The sequence below is a fragment of the Chenopodium quinoa genome, unplaced genomic scaffold, assembly GCF_001683475.1.
Source record: "Chenopodium quinoa cultivar QQ74 unplaced genomic scaffold, ASM168347v1, whole genome shotgun sequence".
Taxonomy (NCBI): Eukaryota; Viridiplantae; Streptophyta; class Magnoliopsida; order Caryophyllales; family Amaranthaceae; genus Chenopodium; species Chenopodium quinoa.
Genome location: NW_018742684.1, coordinates 162,918 through 183,797, shown reverse-complemented (window position 1 = coordinate 183,797; position 20,880 = coordinate 162,918). Strand labels below are relative to the sequence as shown.

Here is a 20,880-nt window from a genome sequence, read left to right as displayed (position 1 = left end):
TCCGAAGGCTGCTCGTCTCCCTACACTTCTTTAAGCAACATAATTTTATCATCAAAGAACCAGGGGCATCCTTCGATCACACGATCTTTGTCACTCTCACAAAAGAATTGGAAAACGAAGAGATTTGTCTCCACAACCCTGATTGCTACACCTTCTTTCAGTTTCCAGACGGTCTGCAATGTTCGCTTCATAGCCTCCGAGTTATAGGGTTTGCTAGTGCATATCTTACCCACAAGAGACAATTTCAATTGAGTGTTCGAACCCTCGTTATCAGTTTCGAGGGATTCTCCTCCAATAACAGCAACTTCGTCATCTGTAAGTTTCAATTTCTCCCAATCTTTCACTAAATCATTCGTCAACTACAAAATTAAGGTTCGAACTATGTAAAGTGAATAAATACGGAGTATAATTTTACGAAATGTATTTTTTTTTTATAAAAATTGAATAACATACCAAATCACCAGTACAATTTGAAATTGTTTTATTGTGTGTCTATACTTTGTATTCCATATTATCCACTAATAAAATTATCCATCTCATTCCAACCAAGCATTTTATTATCACAACTCACAAGAAAGCAAACTTGAAAGTAATAGACCTGGTAAAAAACTTCAAATTAGGGTAATGAGTTTTTCATTTTCTTTAAGTAATCTCCACCAATTCATATGGAAAATCTATGGATTATATCTTTTCAAACAAAAAGCAAACTTGAAATTATAGTTGAAATTAGAAATTAATTTATTATAAGTTATTAATCATAAATTTTCTATTAACATATAATTAAAGCAAATCTTTCCATAACACTTGTCATTACCTTGTAAAAAGATTTCCCGCCTTTTTCGGTTCTCTTTTATTTTTTTAGCTTGGTTGGAACCTATGCGAGGCACGGTTTATATAAAATCTATTTTTATAATTTGTATTTTTTTTAAAAAAAATAGATAAATATAAATAAGAATTATGCACTTTGTATCTGCATAGGAGTCTATTTATTAGTGTGTTATTTAAAATTTATTTCATTTTTTAAGGATAAATTGATTGGTTGTATTTGTAATGTAGAAGCTTCCAATATTCAAATTTAAAATTATTAAATATGATAGCTCTAAAAAAAAAAAGGATGACAACATCCCTGCATTTAGGCGGGAAAATAACATAAGTGCCTCATTTTGCGTATTAAAAATTATCGATTTTTGGGAAACTATTTTTCGCTATAAAAACGAGGTACTAACTTTAATTTTTTGTCAATTTTGAGCTCAATTTAGAACCTTAAGGACTACAATAGTCGATAAAACCTTAACCCCTTTTTGACACGTAAACCGATGAAAAAAATGAATTATGTTGCAATTTACAATTTATAACAACTTGTAATTTGCAATTTTTTTTTTAATGACAACAATTTGCAAAATACTAATTTTAAATGGTTGCAAATTGCAAATTTTTCCATTAATAATAACAAAGTTATGGCCCATACATTGTTAATTTGTGGGCTGGATCATGTAAAATGTAATCACTTGGGCTTGACGTTGCACTGATAATAGCAATCACTTTTTTTTTGTAAAGTTAAAATTCTTGTTCTTTCAAGCGGGCTAAAATGTTGGAAGACGGAAACACATCAAACGAACCCGCTAGGAGTATACTAACTGGTCCAAGTTTATCTCTATCTCCAAAATGCTATCTGACGTCTTTAATTAAGCTTAAGCTTTTTGTGTTTTTTTTAGATTAAGCATAGCAGTTAATTGTGCACAATCTTTAAATTTTATAAATTATGAATATATTTAATTTTTTGTGAATCTTTAAAATTATCTCATGTTCTTATGCACTATTGCAACGATTAATATCGATTTCTAATTATCAATCAATATAAGTAAAAATTATAAAGAGTTGATAGTATGAAACATATATTGAGATGACTTTCAAAAAAAATAAAAAAAAATAAAAGTTGAGATATGGACGCTTTGTGTCACATGCTGGAGACGTGAAAAATCAAATGAGAATTATGTTTAGGGACGGAAGGAATATATAGAAAAGAAGAGTTAAATAACACTTCATATGTTCGATTTTCTAAGAATTTGTTTGTTGGAATTTCTTGATTTAGGAGCCTAAATTTGATCATGAGTACTCACCAACATATTAGGAAAAAAAAAATTTGATGTAAGATTGTATCTAGATGTATAGTTTTAAAACATGAAGATTGATCATAGTTTTAGTTGTGTTTAGAGTTTTGTCATATTCTTCTCGCCAAATAATTTACACTTAATTAGGTTCACAATACAAACATTTATGAATAATGCATTGCTCGAAACCAATCTTCTTATCTATAATTCCATAATTAAAGTACGTAAACCTCTATAGTTAGGAAATATGACCTGGTCATGTATTGTAGCTGGATTCAAGAAATCTAACCTCAAGTCACAAAACCCAAATTTAAAAATAATCACAATACTCCAATAATTTAACCTATGAATTAGGAAAAAATAATGTCACCAAAAAAAGGCAAATACATCTTTAGATTTCCAATCAAATGCATCTTTCAAAAAAAAATTAACCATGTAAAACCTAAATGTTATCAATTAACACCCTCGAATTACACCACCGCCACCACCGCCTCCACCTCCACCTTCTCGAGCCCTCTACACGATGGGGGGAGGCGGCGTCCTCCCCTACTAACACCTCCACACAATTGCATGGCATGGAAATCGAACGCATCACCCTCTTGTAAACGGAGGGTGATGGTGGTGGCGGACGCCACCGCAGAGTCGGTGGCCGCCCTACAATACGTTCTTTCCCATGCAATGCAAGACAATGATGACCTAATTCTCATGCACGTAACACAACCTTCTAAAAAATCACCCTTGTTGATAAAATCTTTTTTTAGACGTCATTCCGACCCCGGGTTGGCGGGGATATCTAACTTCCATCCCACGGCTGATGCCGGTGAGGGTGGTGGTGGCGGTGGTGGCAAAGATTTCCTAGAGGTTATGAAGAGGGCATGTAAAGGAACGTTTCCGAATTCGAGGGTTTGGGTTGAGAAGGTGGAACAAGGGAGTTTGGATAATAAAGGGGCTGTTATTTTGCTAAGGTGTAAGGAATTGATGGTTGATTTACTTGTTGTTGGCCAACGTCGTCACCTTGTGTCTATTCTTTTAGGGTAAGATTTATTTTTAACCATTCATTATAATAATTATTCTTCTTAATTTTAGTTGCATGTTTATATGATCATCATAATATATAGAATAATTAAAAATTATTTTGTTAAAACCATTGTTTTGAATTCAAAGAAATCTATAATTGACTTATATAATTAATTAGACTAATTGAAGATCAATGAATTTAGTTGATAAAACATTTGCTGATAAACGAGCCTTGGCCACACCCATCACATCTTACCATTTTATAAGACGAAGGAGGTTCTACCTCAAAACCATGAGGGGAGTAGCCCCTTAGCCATATAAAGTTGACACAATTATCTTCTTTCGTCAATGTGAGATACACATCCCAATACAAACTCTTACTTATAGACTTAACCAATATGGGATAACACACCACTCACATGTGGGTTTTTTCAAGGGTTTAACATTTGCATCGATTATCATATTCTATTTTTTTTATAAGAACATTTATCTATTTATTTAATTCAACTTCATGCAAGGGGTGTTGTATGATGATATAATGTATAAGGGGATTGAATTATTATTTTTTTTTTGAAAATAAATAAAAACAACCCTATTAATATTTGTACAAGTTAGATCTGTTATGCAAATTATGTAATTGATCATATCATATTGTAACATATCTCTATGGTTTAACAGGCCGAGAAGATCTTTTAGTACTGGATCAACAGTATTACGAGGAGGTGCACCAAAATCAGTAGACACGGTCGAATATCTAATAGAAAATAGTCCATGCACTTGTGTGGCAGTGCAAAAGAAGGGACAAAATTCAGGCTATATTCTCAATTCCAAAACTCATAGAAATTTCTGGCTTCTGGTCTGAACCATTTTCAAAGGATTACAATTTTTTTTTCAATCCTTAAAAAGCACTCGAATTGGGAGCTGAAGCTTCTAGATAAACCTTGATTCGGAATTCATTAGCCAAAGTATGTAATACTCAGCGAGCCAAGCTAAGAGATTCAATCGTTGGAGAAACATTGTACTCCTTACTAGCTATATCATGTTCAATTGAAGATTGAATTCTAGCTTATAAGTTTAATAGATCCAGTAAAATGTCTATATATATATATATTTATATATATGGTAGTCAGATCAATTATTGGGGCACGTTAAATAAAATGCTAGATATATCTCTAAGTATACTTGGTTATTATTTATACTCCCTCCGTTAATGGTTAATTGCAACAAAGGGGTATTATTTGTGAGATATAAAATATTCCTTTGTTGCAATTAACCATTAACGGAGGAAATATATCGTTTCATCACATGAATGATATACATGAATCACGTCAAAGACCAACTAGAAGTGAAAATACAAAATAAGAAAGCTTAATCGATCAATCATCCATGCCAAGCACCTTATTGTGCATGCATCTCGGATATGCACATAAGTAGGCAATCGTGTATTTAGGTAAAGGGGGTGTTTGGTATGTAAATGTATAGTCAAACAACTAATAAGTGTTGCAAAAATATAAAATTTATAAATGTTTTAAGAATTAGGCTTGAGAAAACTCACTCATTGATCTTTGATGTATTTTAATATCAGTGATCTTCATTATTAATTAACTATTAACTATTAAAGATCTTGAAAATTAGCATTTGAAACGCGTATGTGATTCTAGTACTTGTCATTTCAAACTCACAAATAATAAACAAGCTATATAGAGATAGAGTTTATGTATGATTGAAAAATAAATAATGTTGATCGTTTAAAGTCTTGGACATTTTTATGTTAAATTGATAGCTAGACCAAAACTTCAACCTTTTATATGTTTATTATACATTTACACCTTTAATTATTCTTCCATAATGCACTCCAAAATTCTTTAATTCAATTACTATAAGCTAAGCTAGCTGCCAATCTTCAAATTTCTTGTTACAATTTGTTAATCAAAACCCTTAGTATATACACCCACATATATTAAACAATCGGAGCATTTAACTTGGATATAATCCGAGCCTTTGAGTTTATTTATATACTATCATTGCATCAATGAATGTATGTACATAATGTTGATTGTCCGTCTAATCAAATCCATGGATATATATATAAGCTTAGGGATATGCTCTTTGATAAAGTGAATTTAGAGAATATGGCTTCTCATGCTATCGAATGGGGAAATTTTTATAAGCCAATTTAGAGATATATATGGAAGAACTAAATTTGGTTGGCAATTTTTTTGTCCTTTTAATTAATTTTGGCCTAAAAAAAGTGACATTTGGATAGAGAAGAACCTTACAACAATGTCATGCTTGTGAGTAAGAGCTCATGTCTCGTGAACTCCCACAACTACCAAATCCTCTAGAAAACATACTTGATTAAACTCCTATTCAATTTTGATCATGCAAGTGTTGAAACATTATCCACCTATTTTTCTTTTTTATTACTTTGTTATCATGTAACAAATTTTTTTTTTAAAAAAAAGTAAATTGATATATAATAATAAATAATTAAACCATATAATAGAAAAGTTGGTGGGATTTAGAAGTGCACCACAAGGTAATAAGGGCATAAAATAACTTTCAATGGATCATGTATTATTTGTATAGAAACAAGGGAAAATAACTTTGAATAATGATGCGAATTTTGGGTCGTATCTAGTATGAAAATAGTGTGGTGAGAAAAGACTACACATTATTACTTCCACGAGACCACAATGGATTGTTTACAATTTATCATGATCTTATTTAGCGGGTAAAAAAATAGGTACGGAGTATTTTTGAAATAAATTTTCGCAAGCTGTCAATAGTCCTACCTAGTTTTGATCAATTCAATGTGTTTTTTTTAGAGGATAATATCTTCAACTAATACTAAGGGTGTGTTCTCATACGTTGAAATTCAGTTCAGTTCAGTTCCTAATTTCCCTCTCTTATAAAATATTCATTTCAACTCAACTCAATTCAGTTCATTTCAGTTCATTTCAGTTCAATTCAGTTCAGCTCAGTTCAGTCAATGAGAACAGACCCTAAGTATTAAAATAACAATCTCTAATATTACCCCTGCCCCCTAAAATATACACGTACAGCTTCTCCTTTAATTTTTTCTTGCCCAAACTTTTTTATTCTCTTATAACTTATTTATTTTTGGAAAAATTATATATTAAGGGTCTGTTTTGATTGGTTGAACCAAACGGAATATTTTAGGAGAGAAGGAAATTATGAACTAAACTCAACTGAAAATAAGCTGAAGAAAACATGCCTTAATTGCCGAGTTATTATTTTGTACCATACGTATCTTAAGGTACATATAACTAATCTTAAGGAAGACAAATATTAACCCTATATATAAGCTGAAGAGAACATGCCCTAAATGCAAAATTATGTTATTGAATAAGATCACACATGATTTTATTTTTTCTAATCTATAAATATCTTTCCTTATTTTGTACTTCCTCTATTTTTTTAGTTGCAACACTTCTCTTTTCACTCTTGCTTATGCATGATTTTAATGTTAATATCTTTATTTACCAATATGTAAAAATTATAAACAATTGATACTAATTTAGTATAAATCGAGACGAATCTAACAAGATTCCACATGATCGATTATATTTTGTTTAAGTATAAATCATCAAAGATTGTTAAAGTAAAACACATGAATAATGTACAAGTCAAACGGTTGCAATTATAAAAAACGGAGGAAATATTAATTTAGGAATACATGACAAATTCACTCGCAAATTAGTGTAATTAATGAATACATTTTATTAAGGGTCTATTCTCTTCTGTTTAATTTCAGTTCAAATCAGCTCCAACTAATTCAGTTCAGTTCAACTCCTAATTTCCTTTTCTCATAAACAATTCATTTTACCTCCATTCAGTTCAGCTCCAATTAGTTCATTTCAGTTCAGTTCAATAAATTAGAACAAACCTTAATACTCCGTACCATTTTCATTTTACAAATTTAAAATAAGAAATTATTAATGGTCAAAATAAAGGACATAATACACACACAAAAAAAAGTTGTCAACATCATAGAAAGGTGACGCGTGGAACAGAAACCCATGAAGAAGAAGAAGAAGTCCGTTAGCACTTCACGGAATTTGAAAAAAGAGACTTTTCTTTTCTACATTTCATTTCCACCCCTAAAATAATTAATTAGTTGGGAGGTCAAAAAAATCGAGTGTTTCTTTTTCCCGTTGTTTGGTTGCAAAACTCACATTTCTCCCACTCCAAAAAAATCACTAGTCACTAGTATTATTACTATAGTACAGAAAGAGAGAGAAAGAAGAGAGAGAAAGAAGAAGAAATGGATTGTTTCGAAGCATTGCACTCAACAGAAGGCAACCAAGAATCTAAAATTAAAGGTGTAATGACTCACGGTGGTCGTTATGTTCAGTACAATGTCCACGGCAGTTTATTTGAAGTTTCTTCTAAGTATGTTCCTCCTATTCGTCCCATTGGTCGTGGTGCTTCTGGCCTCGTTTGGTATGTTCTTATTTCATTTTTCTAATCTTTCTTAGTTGTTGTTTCTTATTTAATGTTCATTTATTATGTGGGTTTGTGTTCTTTTTTAATTTTGGTGTGTTTTTCTTGTAACAAGTTTTTGTAGCAAATGGATACCAAATAATATATAGTCACGTTGATAGTGTAATTTTAACGAGCATGCAAACAAGAGTCTGAAGACGGTGTCTCATATCAAACTTAGTCCATATTTGTATACATAGTACATGTTGTCTAAGTGACAATAAGTTATTGTGAGACTGTCTCGTACAAAATAGGTAAATACGAATTGAAGTAGGTAATGTTGTTTGAGTTTAGAAATTTTGATGGGTGTTGTCTAATTTGGTTTAAAATTAAAATTTGGGTTGGTTGATATTGATTGACTTATTAGAGCTAAATGAAAGGGGGTTTGTCTCTTTTGATGTCTTAGGTTGAAACAATGACTATTTATTGTGTCTTGCTAATAATTTTGAAGCATGTATGAATGAGGTTGAGAAGTTCTTGTACTTGCATGTTTCAGAAGAGCTATTTTTCTTTGATAAAACCAAATAAAAAAATCATAAGAATTTATTATTCATTCATCTACTAATTTATTTGTTTTGGGAGATCAAAACAGAAAATTGGTGTTTCTGATAATTAATGAGCAAATACTGTATCTTTTCTTGTCAGTTCATAATTGAGAATAGATGCTGTTGATAAATTTAAAGTTATCTTCAATTGGTGGCTGTTATATATTAACAATGAACATTACTATAGTCTTTGTTGTTACTCCATGAATGAAAATAGATGTTATGAATCTTATGATTGTTGATAAATGTATTGTTACCTTCGATTGGTGGTTGTTATTACTAATGAACACTACTATAGTAGCTATTGTTAGTCCATGAGATGCTGTGAATCTGTGATTGTTGATGAATGCATTGTTATCTTCAGTTGTAGGTTGTGATTACGATTAAACTTTATTAAAGTATCTCTTGTAGCCCATGACTTGAAGGGGAAATTCCCTGTTTCTCATGGTGAGAAACAAAGTTTGTTTTTCATGGGGCCATTTTCGTGAATAAATCAACAACTTTTTCATTATTGTGGGCTCCACAGTTGAATAAAGTTGTTGGTTTATTTACGAAAATGTCATGTACCATGAGAAACTGGGGTATCCTCGACTTGAAGTAGAAGCTGTGAAACTATGATTGTTGTTGATAAGTGTATTGTTATCTTTAATCTAAATTAGTTTTGAAGGATGGATGCTGCTACCACTACTTGACTTTGAATTACACAAGTATTGTAGTCTTCAACTTAAAAGAGAAAATTTGCCAAAGGAAATTTCATAGATTGCTGTCTTTTTTCCCCTGCCCTTTTGCTTAATTTCTGTGCTTATATAGTTTTTCTGTAGACATTTTCATTGAGGGTGATCCGTCTCAAAGTACATAGGAAAGGGTTCGTGTCTGTTTGGCTTACATGATGTAGGGAATGACTTAAGCTATACGGGTTTACAACTGTCAGAGAAATAACACAATTCTTTCTTTCCAGTGCTGCTGTGAACTCAGATACACACCATGAGGTTGCTATCAAGAAGATTGGTAATGCATTTGACAATATAGTAGATGCAAAAAGAACTCTGAGGGAGATCAAACTACTTCGCCATATGGATCATGAAAATGTGAGCTTGCTTTCGCAGTTTCATTATGTGTTAGCTAGCCTTCTAGCTGTGAAGATTTTGCTTTTCATAAGTACAGTCTCTTATTAATTCATTTAGTTTTTTGCTGCAATTGTACACATCTTCATCTAAGGTAAATGGTAAATTCCCAAATCTTTCATGATGCATGTCTCCTATTTGTCCGAATGTAACTTTTAGTATGGAGTATCAGTAATCTCTAAGTTTTATCAGATTTTAATTTTCTTGGCTTGATGCAGATTATTGCCATAAAGGATATCATCCGACCACCAAAGAAAGAAGCATTCAATGATGTTTACATTGTTTATGAACTGATGGACACTGATCTTCATCAGATAATTCGCTCTAACCAAGCTCTGACTGATGATCATTGCCAGGTTTGTCATGTTTACTGCAATTGAGATCAAGTTCTTTGGAACCCCCAAGTCATTCTTAGGTTTTGTTTGGTTCAAAGGGAAAACAATCAATGTTAATGGAAATCAAGTTTCAAATCAGTTTGCTTCGTTTGATCCTTCCTAGAGAAGGTGAATAAGGGAAATGAATGAGAGGGAAATTGAAAGAATATGGAGGAAAATATGACATTGCTTCCTTTGAAAAGAAAACTCTTTTTGAGAGAACGTTTTTCCAAAAGATTATTTTCACTCCTATACCACCAAGTGGTAGAAAATGAGAAAATCTGTTTTTCCTGAAAAATGATTTCATTCTCTACCAAACGCAACTTATTGTGGTTCATTTGTTTCTGTTAAACTAAACTTAAAGATTCTCAAGGTAAACGGATACAATCTCACTGTACTTAAATAGTGTTTGAAACTAGTTGACGGTTTGGGATATCCCTGAAGTTTGAATAAATCTATATTTCCACTGTTTTAAACATGTTATTTACCCATTGAACTTTCTGTTAACTTTGCTCTATCCAAGCTGTTAAAGAGACTAATACTTTTTGTGGACTGCAGTACTTCTTATACCAGCTATTACGCGGTCTAAAATATGTACACTCTGCAAAGGTCTTGCATCGCGATCTCAAGCCCAGTAATTTACTTCTAAATGCAAACTGTGACCTAAAGATTGGAGACTTTGGGCTGGCTAGGACCACCACTGAGACAGATTTTATGACTGAGTATGTTGTAACTCGCTGGTATCGAGCACCTGAGTTGCTCCTTAATTGTTCAGAATACACAGCTGCAATTGATGTCTGGTCTGTTGGATGTATATTTGGTGAAATCATGACAAGAGAACCCTTGTTCCCAGGCAAAGATTATGTTCACCAGCTGAGGCTTATTACTGAGGTAAAGTTCTGCCCTCCCTCGTATCTTCTAGTTACAGTTTATTCCTCTGAAGTTCAGTTCATGAGGAAGTATGTTCGAAGCTCAGACTTTGAAGTACTTGGTTAAGCTTGAGGAAGGCATCCTCTGAGGTTAGCTTGATACTTGATGTCTCGTCAGCTGGTAAATTCTACTTGTATTAATTATAATAGCTAACCTCTTATGTACATGGCCTAGAAAGGATCATGCATATATTATAAATTTCATGGATTTAGGTACATTGTTGTATATGCCAACTTTCTTTGTGCTTTGGTGCTTTCATGTCACACATTTTGCTGACATTCTTCATAAGATAAGTAAATTGTACCATTGTTTGATGCCTTACTTTAGTAAACATGTAAATTAGTACATTTAAACTTAGCATGTTGCAGAATTAAGATTATGTGTACTATATCTGTTTCTCAGTAATCAGACTGAAACATTATGTCATTTTGGATCCAAAAGTTGATAGGGTCACCAGATGATTCGAGCCTGGGCTTTCTGCGGAGCAACCATGCCAGGAGATACGTGAAACAACTTCCACAGTACCCAAAACAGCAATTCTCAGCAAGGTTTCCTAATATGTCCCCAGCAGCCACTGATCTGTTGGAGAAGATGCTCGTCTTTGATCCCAACAAACGCGTTACTGGTACTGAAGAAAACCATTTTGTATTTACATGTACTAGTATTCCTCTTTAAAATGGAGAACTTTCTTGGTTCATCTTTGATTAATCTTCTTTGTGTGCTAATCTGTTTGCAGTGGATGAAGCACTGTGTCACCCATACTTAGCCTCCCTCCATGATATCAATGATGAGCCCATCTGCTCAGCTCCTTTCCGTTTTGATTTCGAGCAATCATCCTTGACAGAAGAGAATGTGAAAGAGCTTATCTGGAAGGAATCAGTGAAGTTCAACCCAGATCCCGCTCATTAAGTACAAATGACAGGACAAATTGCTTTGCTTCTGCTACAAAAGGTAGTCTTCTGCAGTTTTTACTCCTGCATACGCTGCTCATTCTTGGAGGAGACCGCCTTTTTAGGTAAATGAAGCTATTTGTCAAGAGTCAGCACCAGTTCTTTCATTCCGAAATGTTAGCCAATTTGGATTATGTATTTAGCTTTGGTTCCTTGTAAAAGAGTTGATGAAATAGGAAAATAAGGAAATTTGAGTTCCTCTATAGCTAGAATTTTAGATTATGGACAATTATATGACCCCTTAAATACTTATTTTAGTTTATTTTGTATAACTTGCTCAGAACTTCTTGACTCTGTATATTTACTGAAGTTGAATACATTCTCTGCATTCAGCCTGTATTCAATCAGAACTACCTTCTATTATTGCAATTTCTCATCCTTAGTAACTTGAATATATAGTCATCAATCCTTTTTGTCCGGAATTAGTTCACACTGTCTCACTTCTCATATACAATAATATGACATTGTAATATACCTTTATAATAGTTTAGTATTATTTCCATCACTACCCCATCACTTTAAGTAACGGCATATTAGATAATTCATACATAATCTAAAATATTTTAGCAAATGTGACAACTCTTTTGTGACCGTCAATTTCTGATAGAGCGAGTAAAATTATTCTCTAGGCAAGCAAGGAATCTAGTATATCTCGGTACCATAAGATACGGGTAATAGACTAATAGATAAGGTTTCTTAAGCTTATTTTATTTTTTCTTTTGACACATTCATAGTAGGTTTTAGAGTTTCTAACCAGCTTCTAAAATCTCAATCTCATTTCCATAAATACACTGATATGCTTCTCTTAAGCTAGCTCCCTTTTCCTTTGGTAGGGCGATTGAAACATACTCCAAAGATCTAATCGAAACTGTATATGATATCACATTGTAAAATCCTTCATTCTCTATGGTAAAAAACAACATTACATTTCAGACAGAAGAATAGAGTAATGTAATCTTTCATTCATATCTTCTTTCCTTCTAGACTGGCTTCTCATCCATCAAAGATACCTCTTTCTGTTGTAAGAACATGTTTGGAGTTTGACATCGTCGATTGGCAAAGGATCTTTAGGATACTCACATTCTGTTTTATGATCAGCTCCTTGATCAGCCAACGCATCACAAGGTTTAGGTGTGACATCGCTTGAGATCCCACCAACATCAGTACAAGCCCAATGAACTTTCTTTGGTTTAGCAGCCATCGTTATGGTCACATTCGATATACAAATCTCAGTAAAAGGATCACCCGAAATCCCTTCTAATCTAGCTGCCATTTTCACATCATCAGCTACCATATCTCTGTAGTTGATGTTCTTTATAGTAGGAAGAGCATTCGGATCATACTTGTCATCAGGGTGTGACCCGTAATTCCCTGTCATCCAAAACACCCATTTCATTGTATGCATTGTAAAACCTTTCACATATATATCCTTCACAAAACCTCCTCGTCCTGCTCCTGTCTTGATTCTCACTCCTGACTCCGAGTTTATGGCCACTATGTCCTCTGCCCTGACATCCTGGATTCCTCCTGACATTTCGCTACCTAAAGCAATCACAGCACTTGTAGGAGAAATGCATGTCAAACGACGGATAATGAGCTGCTTCGTGGGCATTCCGTAGGAAATTCCATACTCATCCCACCCACTTTTGACAGCAACACAATCATCCCCAGAGACAATGTAGCAGTCTTCAATTCTAGTGTTTGTGCAGGAGTCTGCAGAAAAAGGCAGGGCATAACACATGTAATTAGATTAACATTTTTCACAAATTGACAATCGCAACCATTTAAGGTACCACTACGACGATCCAATGTATCACCATAACCATATGATATACTACCACAAGTCCACAACTACCTTCTTCACTAGGGATTGGAATTATATTGCAGAGAGTATCACATAACATTTTTCAATAAGTTATCGTTTACCAATCTCGATTAGTGTACAAAACTAGAAAATTTTATCAAAGAACCAAAATATACCTGGGTTAATCCCATCAGTGTTAGGAGAGTTAACTGGAGCACTGATTGTTATGCCTTGAATTATTATATTGCTGTCATAATGAAAAATTATCATTAGATTTGTATAAAAATATTGTTGTAAATGATGTTTAAAAAGATGATCAAAGTAAGTTTACCTGCTATAAACGGGATGAATGTTCCATGAAGGTGAATTAATGAGAGTGATGTTCGATATTTGAATACCGTCAGAGTACAGAAGCTCTATCAAGTAAGGCCTTGTGTTCTTAAGCTGCTTATGATGGAATTTCTGCCACCACATTTCACCTTGACCATCAATTGTGCCATTTTCCCCTGTTAATATAACATAGTAACTCCATATTAATATAACATAGTAACTCCATATTAATATATGAGAAAATTGTAAAAAAAGTCCTTTTAAGTGGTTGACTTTTTGAAAAAGTATCTTTTAAGTTAAAACTTGTGAAAAAGTTAAGTTGCATTTTGTTTATATGGGGTAATTGGGTGAGCTTGCGACCTTACATGGTGGTCAATGCCGGAACTCCGACGATGACTATCACGTGTTAGTCACATGACTTTTTTTTTTTTTTTTTAAAAAAACCCCAAATTTCCCTCCTTTCCCACCTAACCAATGAAAGAGTTAGGTCGGGAAATGAGGGAAATTTGGGAATCTTTTTGTTTTAAAAAAAAAAGTCACGTGACTAACACGTGATAGTCAATGCCGGAGCTCCAGCATTGACCACCACGGAAGGTCACCCAAGTACCCTATACAAACCAAATGCAACTTAAAAGGTCCTTTGTCACAAGTTTTCACTTAAAAGGTCCTTTTTCAAAAATCGACCACTTAAAAGGTTCTTTTTCACAATTTTCTCTTAATATATTGCTTAATGTCCATTAAAGTGCATGCTAATTATAATTTCTGAGTAGTGTACCTGTGATTATCACATCTGTGAGGTTGCTACCGGTAATTAGACTGGCATATCTTCCACCACCATCCCTTCCATGGCCATATGATGGCAAGGGCGCGATCAATGGCCACTCGTTCATGTCCTGTTATAAGAGTAATTTGTGTTTTAGCATATGATAAAATGAACCAACACCATCTTAATTTTTTATATTTACGGGTTTGTCTAGCATACCACACGTTGTTTAGAGGTGTTAAACGAGTCATTTGAATGAAATTTGGTTCAAGCCATATTTAAGGGTAAAGCCATTTGGCTAGGATCTGACTACTGAAATAATCAGTTTGGTTTGGATCGGGTCAAGTTCAGGTACAAGTCGTGTTTTAGTCACCCAATGTAATTTAAGACATAAAGTCTAATAACCAATGCAATAAGATGTAACTATATTTAACTAACAAAACACCCAATTATATTTCATTAAAATTATAATACAAGTATTAAAAAAACTGTATTAATTAGGAGATTAAAAAAAGTAAAAAAAAACAAACCTGAGAAGCTAAAAGAACAGCATCCTTGTGAAGAAACAGAGTAAAATGACTAGCAAGATTGAAGCTTCCAGTCAACCATTTTCCAGCAGGAACAAACAGCAAACCTCCACCGTCGGATTCAAACTGGCTAAGATGATCAACGGCTGTCTTAAAAGCTTTAGTATTAGAAGTGTTTCCATCACCTACACCACCAAAATCAGTAATAGAAGCACTATGACTTCTGCAGTTCATTGCAACATACTCAAAATTTTTCAAAACTGCCCTTGTTTTTCTTCCTTCGACGCCTTTCGAATCCATGATTATTCCAACTAAAAAAACTAGACAAAATAATACTACACCCATTTTTTGTACCTGAAACAAAAATTAAATTTAGATAGAAAAGAAAATATTTAATTAAAATGTAAACAAAGTTTTATACAAAAGAACATGTAAAGAGAGGTTGTTTAACTATGTTTCTTGTTACCTTATAAGTTGTTAAAGAAATTCCTCTTAGATGCATTTTTTGGGAATAATGTGGTTTAGTTTTGGATTGTATGAATGATGAATTTATGAATGTGTGAATTTATATATTAGAGAGAAAGTGGAAGGAAAAGTTTTTTTTTTGGGTCCCAAAATGTAATAATATAAGGTTAATTAATTAACAAAGTTCACGGAAGTTATTACTGTTCTCATAATAGTTATGGACTGACCTTATATTATTCTTGGATTGTAGCAGCTAGCCAGCTAGTAGTTTGTTTTAATTTTATCCTATAGAATGTGCTGTGGAGTATGGAGTATGGAGTATGGTTGTATGGATAATGGATTATGTGTTGGTCGTTGTCGCGACTTGTGATACGGAGTATAGTCTACCGTGCTCACAAGCTACTCGAGTCGAGTCGAGCCGAGCTTGATTTACTGAGTAAACTCCATTTAGTAACCTAGGTATCAAAAATGGGTAGCAACAAATTATGCAAATTTGTGACGCGAATATTCTTGCCTGCTAAAGTTGTGTGCACACAACATTAACTCTTGATGACGATTGTTTACTGGTTTCATAGTTGTGCACACAACTATATCTTGTCCGTTTAACTTTAATTGATAACACAAAATGTCATAAACGAAATTCTCATTGGATTACGATTTTAAGGTTTCAAACTCTCGTTTATTTCAAATACATTTCAATTAACCTAATCTGATCTCATAAACGTGTCAAAAAAAACCATGTCATTGTATTTTGAAATAGTATTAGTATAAATACGACTCCGTATAAAGTAAGCAACCATACATAAGCACCAAATTAGTGTAGCATAACGTGCATAAGGATTTACCAATGCAACATGGTAAAGATAAGATAAATCATCAAATAAACAGAGTCCACTATGAAAACGGAAGAGCACACTCAACACCCACTACTACTTGTTGCTTCCACAACAAAAACTACCACTAACTAATTAATTGGTTTGGTTAGTTTAGTGGTACCGAATAATCTTAGTTACACAACAGCTTTTTTTAAAAAAAAACAAAAAATAAATAAAAATAAAAATTATTACTGCCATTTACAAGAATAGCTCCAAAATTATTGTCAATAAATTATAATTCCCCTCAAAACTTTCCAGTGAAGGTCCAATCAAATGGTTGTTGCACTAACCTATATTAATACGGAGTAGCATTGAGCAAATATAGCAATCTTTCTAGCCAATTTTTTAAGAACAAGAATGTGTAAGGTGTACCAATAACTTTTTTCCTAGAGTAACATGTTTGGGCCGGGTTTCTATACTATATTTGGTAGATGATAAGAAATGACGGTAAAGATGACATAATTATGCCAATCTATATTGTACGGCAGTACAACCTCACCTCTAACTCTCTAAGTTAAATAATCAAATTAGATTTGATCAACTATACCTACTTAAGATAATCTTATAAGTAGTAATAATTGATGATGAAGTTTTGTTTTAATATTACAATTTGCTGTAAATGTATTTTAGTACTACCATATTAACAATAATCTTCTCAAGACCATTGTTAGCACAATCAATCTAATTTATTTGATCCATAATTGAACACCACCTAAAACTCGTTAGGACCATAAAATTAACATAAATAGAAAATCAATACAATAATTTATCAACACAAACATAAATAATCACTAATTTGTTAAATCTCATTTAAATAGATATGGAACCAACACAACCAAGCTAACCTATATACTATATAATATAGATTAATTAAAATCAAATCACATCTACACGACTCATTGGATACCTATAACGGCTCTAGGTTATGGATGGGCTTGATGGGATGAACATGGTGGGTAAATGGGACCCAAAGTATGAGGAAAGTTTTGTCAGACAGCATTTTGCACAAAGTATAGAACCCGTGAGCCACAAGTTCGTCGCTACGTGAGATCATCCTAAACTACTAGTATCATTATTTATTATTAGCGGCCACCTAAGTTTTCACGGGTTTATGTTAAGTGGAGGGCAACACTACTACACATTACACTTTACACTACCTTTTTTTTTTTAACTCTTTTGTTTGTATTGCAATATTCACAAGTACTAGTGTACTACACATAATTTTTCTAAGTGTTGTTCCCTATTTAAATTTCCTATCGTACATTGCATTCATTTAATACAATTTCTTTCATCACTTTCGGTAGGTTGTCATGCGCATGAATGGACTATCCAATCCCTTCGCAGAATAAACAAGCAATTATATCTCTGAATCTAGTGTCTCTATGTAGTAGATTTATCTATTTCTGAGCATATTGTGCCAAATTACAAAAACAAAAAAAAAATATTGGGTAATCCCTTCTACTAGCTCCGATTTTTTTTAGTATAAAATTTCTCATCGTATTCACATCATGTATCAACCTGTATGTCTCTCCTTGATAGGTTTATGATAATTATGAACCCTCATTATACTTATATTTACCTAACATTTATCTTAGTGATATTTTAAATAGAATTATGTTACATATTGATATAATTTAAGTATTATCTTATTAGGAATTGAAGTTTAGGGTATTTAGGAATATTATGTTGCTATTAATATAAATAGTCTATTTTGACTATTTGTGACGATGGCAGATCTAGGGATGTGGGGATGGGCGCATGAAAATTCGGCTTGTGAAAATAATACTCCGTACAAACTTGCTTGACAAACTAAAATTTCACTTATTTATTGTTTCTATACACTATCTTATTAGTCATTGAATGTGTCCCTTCTTAAATATTGTCCATATAATTGAACCAAACAAATAAAACTAACACAAAATAATACTCCGTATAATTAAAGGCCCTACAATTACACTTTTATAAAACTTTTAGACAAATTTTTATCTAAATCAATGATTGTATAAATACACTAAAAAAATTAAATGCTTGTAGTAATTTAAAGTATAACCAATTACAATTACTTTCATAATTGTCACAATCTAATAGACGAGTACACGAATTGAGGCACACTACTTGTTAATCAATAAGTATTTAAAATATGGAAGTTTTATTTGAAGGAAAAAAAAAAAAGTATATTGATGATACTATGTTTAGAACTTGTAATGCACAAACTCATTAGACAATCATAGAATATCAATAATGTATATGAATTAAGATGATCCAAAGTATTTTAAATAGTTGATATTTGAAAGTAGTGTTATACGTTCAAGTATGAAACATCATACTTAATAAACAAACAATTGATAAATTTGGAAAGTTGCACTATTGAATGTGAACTGCTTTTAATAATGTGTAATGTACGTTTGCATTAAAAAAAAAATGTGTAATGTACGTTTATATATTAATAAGATTTTACTTGAGTATTTGCGACTATGTTACTTCACAGTGATTTATCAATAAACTAATACCAATTGGTTGTTGGTGTAGCGGTGATCGGGACTACACTTGGTAGGGAGGACTCGTGTTCGATCCCCCGCAACAACAATCGGGAGGGGACTGGAACCTAACCACCAGTAACGGATCCCGAATCCAGATTAGCCCAAAGGGTGAACCGGGTAGAACACCAAAAAAAAAAAAATTATATTTTGTCAAAAAAAAAAACATTATTTTAATGAGATCTTTATAAAATAATTTTAAAAAAAATGTCTACATATGAGTGTAGTATTGTGCCATAAGCCCAATAGCATGCAATAAGGCCAATAATGCAAAATCAATGGCAAGGTAGCTCGTTGATTAATTTGGGCCATCATAATTTAGAGTAGTCCACTTTCATCGAATACTAACGAATTATTTTGTAAATGGTAGGCCCACCCTTTGAGCCCATAATGAAGTTGGAGATAAAGCCCTCTTTGTTTTATCTGGTACTCGCACAACAATTACTAATAACTGGTATGGAGACCAACCATATAAATATAGTCCCTTGCTCTAAATGACACCGTTTAATGCCGCCCCTTTTTCTCTCTTCTCTCTCCTCTCTCCTCTCTCCTCTCTCTTCTAGGGTTTTAATTTTCTTGGCCGTGTAGGTCGGAAATAGAAGAAATTAGACTATTTCCGACCCTTTTTCTTTAATTCAATTTAGTTTTTTAGTTTTGTTTTACGTTTTGGTTTATTTGTTATGTTTTGTTCTCTCCATCTGTGAGAGTTTGTCCCAATTTTCTGGGTTTTTCCAATTTTTCTGAGATTTTGATTCTCATATATGGACGAGAATTTTATTTTTAGGGTTCTTACAATAATTGGGAAGGTGATTTGGATTCTTATGGGTTTGGAATTTGTCATCAACCGGTCGATTAAAACATCAGCGCAGATTGCGGAGGTCTCAACTTGGAAAGATGCAAAGACATCGAAAATCATTGCTCGCGTCAAACTTGAAACGGTGGAGTATGAGCTATGCCAAATATGCAAATTAGTTATGATTTTGATTTTAAAAGTTATGATATTTTCTCTAAATATGTGGTTTACAGATCTTTATTATTATAGATGTCGTATGGCTTTTATTTAATGGTATTATTCTCCCCGTCCAAAAAAATAAGGAAAAATTAAAACTAATAATCCCACCTTTGACATTTCTGCTCAAAACAATCCCACCTTTGAATAATCTCAAAACAATCCTACCTTTAACCTCCATCTTCTCAAAACAAACCTTTTTACCGAAAACCTGTTATACAGGTTAATTTTTATTTTTTTAATAATTTTTTCTTTATTCTCTCTCTTCCCACCTCACCATCTTCTTCTTTGGATAATCCACCATGACCACCACCTACCCTCCATGACCACCACCACATTGCAACCCAAAATTCTTACCCATGTTGCTCCTAACGAACTGAATTGAACCTCCATGATGGCTTCTTTCCAAAAACCCCACCCATCGGACGATCTGACGCCCCCACCCTGAACTGGCGGAGACCCATCAGCACCATTAAATAAAACCATGCTGAAAATTCTCACTCACAAAGGCACGCACATTACCCACCTCCACCCTCATCCCTTCCCACCAGATTCCCACGCCGCTGCCGAACCAAAAAGTCCACCCCCACCAGACCCCGAAAATTAGTGCATCGAACCAAGAACCCCACCCTAGTTCGAAACCCAATTCACTGAAGTGAACCCCACCCCATTTTCGAAACACTTACACACCGAACCGAAGTCCACTTCCCACCAATAGAGTTGTTGTCGACTGGGAAGGCGGGGTTGTGAGAATTACTCCGGCAGGTTGTCTAGGTGTAGAACTGGAAGGACATTTTTTTTTTGTTTAAAATTATTTTTAATTTTGTTTTTTAAATAATTAATAAAGGACTAATTAAAATGAGACATGTGGCAAATTACCCATTTCAACCAGTTACTGATTTGACAAACCAGTCAAGGGACTGTTTTGAGCAGATGGGGTGCAAAGTGGGATTGTTTTGAGCAGAAATGGAAAAGGTGGGATTATTAGTTTCCATTTTTTCAAAAAAAAAAAA

The 20,880-nt window shown here is 33.2% G+C and overlaps 3 protein-coding genes across 3 annotated transcripts; 2 read left to right on the top strand and 1 right to left on the bottom strand.

Annotated features, from left to right (window-relative positions):
• Positions 1–2,221: 2,221 nt before the first annotated feature.
• Positions 2,222–4,165, top strand: LOC110722557. The gene is made up of 2 exons (XM_021901822.1): positions 2,222–3,145; positions 3,807–4,165. Exons 1-2 carry the CDS (start codon positions 2,475–2,477, stop codon positions 3,988–3,990), a joined length of 855 nt encoding a protein of 284 aa, XP_021757514.1. The 5' UTR covers positions 2,222–2,474; the 3' UTR covers positions 3,991–4,165.
• A 3,061-nt stretch (positions 4,166–7,226) lies between these two features.
• Positions 7,227–11,943, top strand: LOC110722594 (mitogen-activated protein kinase homolog MMK2-like). Its single transcript, XM_021901859.1, has 6 exons — positions 7,227–7,595; positions 9,138–9,267; positions 9,522–9,659; positions 10,236–10,568; positions 11,049–11,232; positions 11,344–11,943. Exons 1-6 carry the CDS (start codon positions 7,417–7,419, stop codon positions 11,514–11,516), a joined length of 1,137 nt encoding a protein of 378 aa, XP_021757551.1. The 5' UTR covers positions 7,227–7,416; the 3' UTR covers positions 11,517–11,943.
• A 296-nt stretch (positions 11,944–12,239) lies between these two features.
• LOC110722593 (probable polygalacturonase) lies at positions 12,240–15,617 on the bottom strand. Its single transcript, XM_021901858.1, has 6 exons — positions 15,448–15,617; positions 14,985–15,335; positions 14,467–14,584; positions 13,693–13,867; positions 13,538–13,608; positions 12,240–13,270 (listed from the first exon to the last, which is right to left on the bottom strand). The coding sequence occupies exons 1-6, from the start codon at positions 15,481–15,483 to the stop codon at positions 12,558–12,560; spliced, it is 1,464 nt and encodes a 487-aa protein (XP_021757550.1). The 5' UTR covers positions 15,484–15,617; the 3' UTR covers positions 12,240–12,557.
• Positions 15,618–20,880: the final 5,263 nt, after the last annotated feature.

Coding starts and splice junctions, on each gene's coding strand:
- LOC110722557 (XM_021901822.1), top strand. CDS start 2,475: ATGTCACCAAAAAAAGGCAAATACATCTTTAGATTTCCAATCAAATGC. Junction 3,146..3,806: donor CTTGTGTCTATTCTTTTAGG/GTAAGATTTATT, acceptor ATGGTTTAACAG/GCCGAGAAGATCTTTTAGTA.
- LOC110722594 (XM_021901859.1), top strand. CDS start 7,417: ATGGATTGTTTCGAAGCATTGCACTCAACAGAAGGCAACCAAGAATCT. Junction 7,596..9,137: donor GGTGCTTCTGGCCTCGTTTG/GTATGTTCTTAT, acceptor CTTTCTTTCCAG/TGCTGCTGTGAACTCAGATA. Junction 11,233..11,343: donor TCCCAACAAACGCGTTACTG/GTACTGAAGAAA, acceptor ATCTGTTTGCAG/TGGATGAAGCACTGTGTCAC.
- LOC110722593 (XM_021901858.1), bottom strand. CDS start 15,483: ATGCATCTAAGAGGAATTTCTTTAACAACTTATAAG. Junction 15,336..15,447: donor TTTCTTTAACAACTTATAAG/GTAACAAGAAAC, acceptor TTTTTGTTTCAG/GTACAAAAAATGGGTGTAGT. Junction 13,271..13,537: donor CACTGATGGGATTAACCCAG/GTATATTTTGGT, acceptor CTTTTTCTGCAG/ACTCCTGCACAAACACTAGA.